This window comes from Cyprinus carpio, chromosome A18 (assembly GCF_018340385.1).
Source record: "Cyprinus carpio isolate SPL01 chromosome A18, ASM1834038v1, whole genome shotgun sequence".
Classification (NCBI taxonomy): Eukaryota; Metazoa; Chordata; class Actinopteri; order Cypriniformes; family Cyprinidae; genus Cyprinus; species Cyprinus carpio.
The window spans coordinates 16,507,975-16,517,936 of NC_056589.1; the positions used below are offsets into that span (position 1 = coordinate 16,507,975).

Genomic DNA, 9,962 nt, shown 5'->3' on the forward strand with positions numbered 1-9,962 from the left:
GCATCGATGACACCTACAGTTATAATATTCAAAGTATTTATATCGCATGTATTATCCCAGACAACCTGCTTCTGTACTAGTGTTGACATCTTATGGATTTGCCCCTCACAGATAACGGATCTAATATTTTATATGCTATGCGATTTATTTGCGTCATTCCTTTCCATTACTTGCTTTGTCAAAATGTATTCCTTTGAAAAACAAAAAAAAAAAAAAAAAAAAAAAAAAAAAAATAAATAAGCATTAGTATATATATATATATATATATATATATATATTATATATATAAAACCAAATTTAAAAATGATTTCAAACTTTAATTTAATGTTTTACACAATCGTAAAGACTTGAAGAAAACGTCCTGCAAAGCTACCTGAAAAACTATGTACTAGTGTACCTAGGACAAAACAAAAGCTGTTTTAAACGCAAAGGGTGGTCGCACCAAATGTTGATTTGATTTAGTTAATAGAAGTTAATTGATAATAAAATATTTTTATGACATTATTTTTGAATTCATCCTCAAATCATTTTTTTAGGCAAGTGCCTAAAACTTTTCACAGTAGCTACTGTACCTTAGCAGGAAGGTTTCTTCAAGTGTCTTGAAGACGTTGCCACAGTTCATCTGGATTTACTCATTTCTTTATTTTTTTTCTGTTTTTTCATGTAATCTTTGTGCATACAAAAATTGATTATTACAATTAATGGCATATATGGTTGCTTAATGTAATGAAAAAAAATATATAAAAAATAAGTGAAAATATAAATTTTGAGTTTGCTATTTAAACTTTGATTTAATTTGTTTATGTACTGCCGGTCTCCGCGTGTCCTCCAGTCCTCCAGGGGGCAGTGTAACAAATCAGTCGTACATACAGGAACACTGAGAGTGAGAGTCCAGATGACTGGAGCGCACCATGGCAACATGTTCAGCTGAAAACTTTAGCGATCAGCCTTTCAAAAGTAAGTGCTTTGTTTCTTAAATACGTATGGTGGATTCTTCTTATGGCTGCCTCAAATAAAAAGTCAACAGAGTGTTAATTTCGACACGAATTTGCATGTCTCGACGTTTTGTAATGGCTTTCGACAGGCACACTTAAACGCGTCCCACAATATCAGATATTCATCATACCACAAAATGAGATACTGTATACGGTATGGGTATTTTTATTTATTTATTTAAATACACTTTCTGGCTATAGACTGCAATAATTTGAACCCACTTTGTTATACTCTTTCCTAACCATGAGTGTTGTAAGATGCTTTGACATGAAAATGTGTACCCCATCCCATCACAAGAGGGCACTTAAGACCATCTTGTCAATGATGGGGCCTGATTTGTCTTTGTTTGTGTTTATCTGGTTTAGAGATTACATACACAACTCTCCTATTGCTGATGGTTTGTTGTGCATCAGGAACAACAAAAAAACAAGTCCTACAAGATCATCAATTAAAAAAAAACAATCAACAAAAATAAAACAAATACCTTCCCTCTCACTTATCAACAAGCACTATGGTTCTTAATAACAGTTATTTATCCTGTTTCATTCTACCAACTCACTCTCACTGTTCTTCAGGACAAAGATGAAATACAGAAACTCAGCCCATCTCAGCAGCGAAAGCGACTGGTGGAGATAGTGAAGAAGATCGACACCAACTCTGATAAATACCTTACTCCGGGTCAGTTCTGATTTGATTGACCGCTATATTATCATGTGCACATGAGATGTGTCTAAACTAGCATTCAGTAAGATTGTTTTAATGTTTTTGAAAAAAAAAATGTCTCTAATGCTCACCGAGGAAAACAGCAATACTGGGAATAGTAAACATATACATAATAAAATTACTGTTTTCTATTTAAATACATTTTAAAATTTAAAATATAACTAATATGAATAATTAGAATCATTAATATTCACAATCATCATCACAGTCCTCACTAACACACTAACCTTCAGAAAAAAAAATAATACATGTCTTACAAAAAACATTTCTTATTTCTTAACATTATGCATTTTTCCAAGATTCTTTGATGAATATAAACTAAAAAGAACATTTTATTTGAAATATAAATATTATGTAACATTGTAAACGCCTTTACCGTCTTTAATGCGTCCTTGCTGAATAAAAGTGTTAATTTCTTTAAAAAAAAAAAAAAAGTCATACTGACCCCAAACTTTTGAATTGTAGTCAGTGTTAGAATTAAAAAAAACATTCTCTGTTGCTTCTAGAGGAAATCACATTGTGGATACAGAGGGTGTACAGGAGATATGCGCTGGATGATGCTGAAGAACGCTTCCCTGAGTTTGACTCCAACAGTGATGGTCTGGTATCTTGGGACGAATACAATATGGTCTTGCATGGTCATACTGTGGAAGTTGATGTAGACGCTGTTCTTGAAGACCCAGAGGAGGAGTCTCTCAGATTTGTATGTTGCATCATTTATTATTATATTAACACTTCATATTGTGGAACAGCAAAGAAAGGTCTTGCGTGGTTGGAAACAGAATTGTTTTATCCACTCACAGCTCCATGCAAAGGAAAAAAGACGTTTTGATTTTGCCGATATGGATGGCTCAGCTGGCCTGAACTTAACTGAGTTCCTTGCATTTACTCATCCGTCTGAGGTGGATCACATGGCTGTAAGTATAAAATGAAGCTGCAATAAATCATAAATATAAATAAACATAAAGATTAAACATTCGTGTTAGCTATGCGCTTTGTGGTTCTAGGACTTTGCCATTGAAGACGTGCTTTCTGAATATGACTTGGATAAAGATGGATTCATCAGCTTGAGTGAATTCATTGGAGATCTCAGAGCAAATGGTATGACTACGTTTGGATTAATAACTTTGCTAAACATTACATTTAACCGTTTTATTAAATTATTAGCATTTTTTGTAGAGTTTAACAGGGAAAATAAATATGCACAATTAACTAGTGACCAATACTGATACATTCAAAAATCTCTAATAGCAGGCGATAACCTTAATGTTGCCAATATATTGTGCATCCTCATATCAATCACACACTTTACCATTCAGTTTGGCTATACAGATTTATGAGAGATGTTAGAATCTTGATTTTTTTTTATAGGAGAGTGGTAAATTATTATCAGAAACATAAGTTTGCTTGTCTGTATTTAAGAGCAGGAAGAGCCTTCGCAGTGGGAGGTTGAGGGAAACGGTTCGCTTTAAAGATCTCTATGACCAGGATAAAGATGGTAAACTCAACAGGGATGAACAGCTCCGCTGGGTCGCTCCCAACAGCTATGGCTCAGCACGAGAAGAAGTCAGTCAAAGTGTCATTCATCCTCCAATGTATTTTTTACATCCTTAACAAGTTGTTCTAAATATTTGTTTTCTTCCTTGAATGTTGAACAGGCTATTCATCTAATCAAGGAAATGGACCAAGATGGTGATGGAAGGCTCTCGGAGACGGAGATTTTAAAAAACCAAGACACTTTCATGAACAGTGAAGTGACTGATTACGGCAGACAGCTTCATGTGCCACATGATGAATTGTAATAGCTGGAAACTTTTATAAATAGCTCTTTTGTTGGCACAAAGAAAGACTACTTGAGTTTTTACAAATGTATTTTTATTAGATGACATGTAATTGGTACACTAATATTACACAGCCCTGCATCTTGATTTGCAAAAAATATTAGCATAGAAATAATGTAATGATGCTGAGTTTAAAAAAATCAATGAAAACTTTCCATGTACAGTTTTTCCCCCCACAAAATAACTATATATATATATATATATATAATATATATATATATATATATAATCATATATATATATATATATATTACAGTTTTAATGCACATTTCAACATAAGCAGTCAAATGTTTTGACAAAAAAGTAATCAAAATATATAATTTAACATACATTCTGCAAAGGAGTGTGAAAAAAAAATAGTTTGAATACTCAATTTAACTAACGTCAAAGAACTTTACACAATGCAAGTTTATAGATAAATAAGCTTTTTTCATAAAATCTGTAATTTTACATCGCTTGTTTGTATGTAGTAAAACTCAAAAACTCTTCTTTCACTGTCCATAATCTTAAAAATAACAATTGGGCATAAAAATGTCTTAATACATGTGAAAATCGACTGAGAATTGAACAAATAGTCGTAACCTGGCTCAGAAGAAGATAGGAATCATGTATTAGTCGCAGTTTTCCTTGTGATTAAAGGCTAACACAAGGCTTCTTCACCTTACAAATGACTGTCGAAAGCAAAAATGCAATGTAAAGCATATATTTTATGAGAAAGTGTGACATGCTAAAGCAAAACAGGCGCTATTTTTGAAATCAGCATCCCAAAATTAGTAAAAAAAAAGTAGGTTTGGGTTTTATTCAGAAAATATAATACAGTGAAATAGATTTGAACTATTGTGACATTGCCTTTTGTTTGAACTAAGCTGTATAAGATGCACTTTTCTTTTGGTCCTCTATATAAAATCAGTAGTTATCACTTTGGATTGCTGTGCTGTTGCTTGGAGGCAAAAGATAGTCAAATCAATAGGTCTGTATCTTGATTTAACTGCTGCCGCGTCGCTATTTCTGAAGGTATGAAGTAACAACTTATCTGAACCCTGCTTAGATTTCTATGGTTTCTTTGCTCAAAATCTCTTCGACACCTAAAGATTGACTCTAAAAATTTTCCAAAAGCCCGCTGTTTGAGATTTTCCATCCTATCTAGTATTCAAATGTATGCGTATTATCTGTTGGGCAGGCTCTCTGTGGTCAGTGACACAGGGGAGAGCTTCCTTATCTCAGTCAAACCTGTGCACCACGGACGTTCTGTGAAACAGTGGTTTCCTGCGTATGGTATTGTCTGTTCTTTCTTTCATTTTTCTTCATTACGATTTCGTTTCCTTCTGTGTGCTTGCAACATTCCTAAACAGCATTTGAAATGACACCGTTACAGTTCAAAGATTATTTTTGGGTAAGTAAGCGGGTTGAGCTACTTTGACATTAGTTTGAGCGTTGTTGTCTGTTAGGGCTGACATGCCTGAGGTTAACAGTATTGCATATGATGATTAACAGCACAGATTATTAATGTCTAACTTCCAATAATTAACCAGCATCACATTGCCTTGGGTTTTAAGAGCACAGAAAGTAAGCAACTGGACCACTAACTCTAAAGTATCTTTGTGCACTGCCATTGTCGTTCATTTGTATCAGGAATAAGACAAATTCCGCTATAATCTACAGATGTTTCCGTTTTTATCTGATGTGTTTTAGTTCGATGTTGGTTTAGTTTTGTACTGACAGTAAGAGACTGAGATAGAAGACATCGAAATGATTGAATGGTATAATTAAGGGTATCTAAGAAACTAAGAATGATTTTTAAGATTTTTGATTTTTAAGAATAGGATTTGTGTCACTGCCTTTAAAAAAATACTTCTCTTTGGGGGTTTAGTGTTTATATTTGGATATCCTGATATTGTGTCATGGAGATGATCTGTGGGCTTCCTGTTGAGCGTTTGACTGTGTCTATCCTCTTTTTAGCTTTGATCTTGTGTTGCCAGAGCATCTATCTACAAAGCAACTTCTGGGTTGATTTGCCTGTCAAACCACGCTATAGTGCTGCTAATTGTTGTGCATGTAAAATATATGCTGTAGTTATGAAAAAAAAATAGTACTACTGTTTTCTTTCTGCTGCAAATGTAAGAATGTTAAGATAAATGAAGGATCCATTTTTCGTAGCATTCCATGTTAATATTATTGATATTCCATTAATATATGTTAATATTCCATATGTAAATGGGCACAGTAAATGATTAAAGTGTTTAACCAGCTCTGACAGTCTGGTACCACATTTTTTTTTTTTTTTTGCATAGACACCAACTTCTTCAAGTAACGCCTAATTTGGATGAATACAGTGCAACAAGTAGAAAGAAACATCCCATGGATTCCGGATTAAAACTGAGATGCACAGCCTCACATACTAGAAATACTACAGAGATAAAGTGGTGTGAAAAAGTGTTGGTTTCTTATTTTTTTGCATGTTTGTCACACTTTAATGTTTCAGATGTGGAGGAATTTTGGTCCACTCATCTATGCAGAATTGTTAATTCAGCCATACTGGAGGGTTTTCGAGCATGAACCGCCTTTTTAAGGTCATGCCACATCATCTCAATAGGATTCAGGTCAGGACTTTGACTAGGCCACTCCAAAGTCTTCATTTTGTTTTTCTTCAGCCATTCAGAGGTGGACTTGCTTGTGTGTTTTGGACCATTGTCCTGCTTCAGAACCCAAGTTCGCTTCAGCTTGAGGTCATGAACAGATGGCCAGACATTCTTCTTCAGGATATTTTGGTAAACTGCAGAATTCATGTTTCCATTTATCACAGCAAGTCTTCCAGGTCCTGAAGCAGCAAAACAGCCCCAGACCACCACACTACCACCACCATATTTTACTGTTGGTATGATGTTCTTGTTCTGAAATGTGGTGTTACTTTTACGCCAGGCGTAATGGGACACACACTTTCCAAAAAGTTCAACTTTTGTCTCGTCAGTCCACAGAGTATTTTCCCAAAAGTCTTGGGTATCATCAAGATTTTTTCTGGCAAAACTGAGACGAGCCTTCGTTCTTTTTGCTCAGCAGCGGTTTTCGTCTTGGAACTCTGCCATGCAGACCATTTTTGCCCAGTCTCTTTCTTATGGTGGAGTCATGAACACTGAGCTTAACTGAGGCAAGTGAGGCCTGCAGTTCTCTGGATGTTGATGTGGGATCTTTTGTGACCTCTTGGATGAGTCGTCGCTGTGCTCTTGGGGTAATTTTGGTCGGCCGGACACTCCTGGGAAGGTTCTCCACTGTTCCATGTTTTTGTCATTTGTGAATAATGGCTCTCACTGTGGTTCGCTGGAGTCTCAGAGCTTTAGAAATGGCTTTATAAACTTTTCCAGACTGATAGACCTCAATTACTTTCTTTCTCATTTGTTTCTGAACTTCTTTGGATCTCGGCATGATGTCTAGCTTTTGAGGATCTTTCGGTCTACTACACTTTGTCAGGCAGGTCCTATTTAAGAGATTTCTTGATTGCGAACAGGTGTGGCTAGAGAAATTGAACTCAGGTGTGATAAAACCACAGTTTTAACAGGGGGGCAAACACTTCTTCACACAGGGCCATGTAGTTTTGGATTTTGTTGTCCCTTAATAATAAAAACCTTCATTTAAAAATTGCATGTTGTGTTTACTTGTGTTATCTTTGACTAATATTTAAATTTGTTTGATGATCTGAAACATTAAAGTGTGACAAACATGCAAAAGAAATCAGGAAGTGGGCCAACACTTTTTCACACCACTGTATATACATCGAAACGGAATTGCTTTTGATCTTTTTCAGACTAATCATGATTTAATAAACAATCCTGTTAACAGTTTATGTTACTGGAGAATTAGAATCTAATCCTCTTGGTTCCAGGGCCCAGAATTCACCAGTAACGCCGGGTACGAGACTCTTACCCAGAAGCTATGTGATGGGCGGCGGGCTTGCAAAGATGTGGAGGAGCTCTTAAAAATGAGGTAACAACCGAAAATAATTTCTGCAAGATACAATGTTTAGCATTGATTAAAAATATTGCACTGTATGTTCCTGTGGCTCAATGGTAGAGCATTGCGTTAGCAGCGCAAAATTCAACTCCCATTCAACCCCCACCGAAAAAAAAAAAAAAAAAAACATTTAAAAAAACATTTTTTGCCTTAATACACTGTAAGTCGCTTTAGATAAAAGCGTCTGCTAAATACATATATGCATTGGATAACATAACAATGCGGTTTTCGACTCACAGAGCGATGGCAGAGGAAAGGTACGGCAAGGAATTGATTACTATTGCACGCAAAACAGGAGGGCAAAGTGAAATTGGGTAAGAAAATATTGTATGTATTATTTAATATATTTATTTTGCTTGTGGTTTTAATACTTTGCATACAAATAAAGGTTTATGAGTCTGTCTATCAGTTTTGTTTTTATTATTATTGCTTTGGTCTTGTAGCACTTTGAAGGCATCATTTGACCAGCTAAAAGCTGGTAAGTAACACTTCAAATTTGTTTTTAAATCACGATGAACTTCATTTGCCATGTGACACATGGAATAAAAAAAATCTATTAAACAATAAACAGCACCAGCTACATCTGCTAACTAACCCCATACCTTCAAGAGCACTGAGGAATATGTTGTTTTCTCTCCTAGAAATGGAGAACATTGGAAATTTGCACATTCAGCTCTCTGGGATGTTACGAGAAGAGGCGAAACGAATGGAGCAGTTCAGAGAGCGACAAAAGGAGCAGCGGAAAAAGGTGAAATGGCATGTGATGCTTTTATTTATCTAAATTTGCAATACCGCAAACCATATGCATGCACACAGTTTATTCTATGTCAAGTACTGTACTCTGTGGGTTCAAACCAAGATGCTTCTTGATACACTCTGAGAAAAAAAGCTAAAGGCATCTTTGGAACTTATTTACCACTAAATGGTATATAAGTACCTTGAAGGCACATATTAGTACTTTAAACGTACATAATAGTTTGCATATTAGTACTTTTTAGCTTTTGTACTGTCCCATTGACTACTTTGACACCAGTGTGCCATTGCTTTATTAAAAAAGGTGCACAAAACTTTACTTTTTGCAGTTTGAAGGGGTCATGGAAAAGGTTCAGAAGATCAAAGGGTCATTATATAAGAAAACCATGGAGGTATGTCTATTTTTTTTATTGAGATATTAGTCTGTTCAGTTTTGTAGGCTGTTCAGTTCATCCTGTATTTGCCTAATAGAGACTGAAAGCAGAATATCAGGAAGAGGAAGGGTGAAAATGAGAGTGATTTAAATCATCAGTGCATACGCTAACCTCTGTGCAGCTAATGTGCAGGCCGGGGAGGGGGATGGGACTTTGAAATGTTGTAACTGCCATCTCAGGAAGTCTCACTTCTCTTCTAGAAGTATATTTCTTTCTCGCCCGCAGACTTCTTTTCACTTCTACTGACATGGGCTCTGTTTTCTCAATGTTAGGTTTTCTTTCTTCCTCATATATTTGCAATTTCCTGACAACAGATGACTGCTATAGTGTCAAGAAAAGATGTGTTTCTGTTTTTCTTGGTACATCGAAACAAATTCAGACAGCAAAGGCACACATTAGGACTCCTGAGGCGAGTTGACATTTAAAGATGAAGTTACTTAGTATTATCGTATAAGATTCTGCTTTGATAAACAAAAGAGTTAAAGGAAATCTGATCGGTTCGGGTCAGGAACTGTAAAGGTATTTGTGTGACTTGAGGTGAGATGAGGGTTATGATGATGACTAAATTGCAGGAAGTTAGTCCAAACCTCAGAACGCATGGTTCATGAGCTACCACCATTGTTCATAAGCACACTAGGTTGTTAACGGGACGGTCCCTGTTAGAAAGTAAATAGTAAATGTAATGAAAAGTAAAGAGAAGTTCATTTTTATATCATGTTTAAAACATAGACTTTCTTCAGGGTAGACAGCATATTTAATTCTTCACAAGCAAAAATGAGACATCTGTTAAATTGGTTGGTTGTCTTATCCAATTTTCACCACCCATGTTCTCCAGAGTTTGTTTTAAATAGCAAAGAATAAAAAAAAACACACTAAAACCCAGAAAAATGTAGGCAGAAAAAAGTATGTTTTTTTATGTTTATGTACACTGTAAAAAAAGATTACGATACAATACTTCTAATTTGTTCTACTTCAAAATGTAAGGTTTAATTCAATGTGTTATTTATTATTCTTGGTGATTATTGTGAAATTCACTAGCAATTTCTGAGTGAAAATGTTTTCGACACAATGTTTGTCCTACATTTTTTAAAAAAAAAAAAAAAAAAAAAGTGATAATAATAACATCCTTTTTTAGCTATGCTTAGATTCCTAAAATTTGGACGCTGATTAATTTGGATGCATTTGAATATGTTTATGTTTGGGTGAGTGA

At 35.1% G+C, this 9,962-nt stretch overlaps 1 protein-coding gene and 1 pseudogene across 1 annotated transcript; both read left to right on the forward strand.

Annotated features, from left to right (window-relative positions):
• Nucleotides 1-1,505: 1,505 nt before the first annotated feature.
• Nucleotides 1,506-3,722, forward strand: LOC109084563 (reticulocalbin-2-like; the record flags this gene model as incomplete). Its single annotated transcript, XM_042775813.1, is given in 7 exon segments — nt 1,506-1,674; nt 2,226-2,422; nt 2,523-2,636; nt 2,727-2,820; nt 3,142-3,173; nt 3,175-3,285; nt 3,378-3,722. Coding segments are annotated over 7 exon segments (861 nt in total), but the record flags the coding sequence as incomplete, so codon positions are not given.
• A 144-nt stretch (nt 3,723-3,866) lies between these two features.
• LOC109084569 overlaps nt 3,867-9,962 on the forward strand; it is a 13,969-nt pseudogene continuing 7,873 nt past the window's right edge.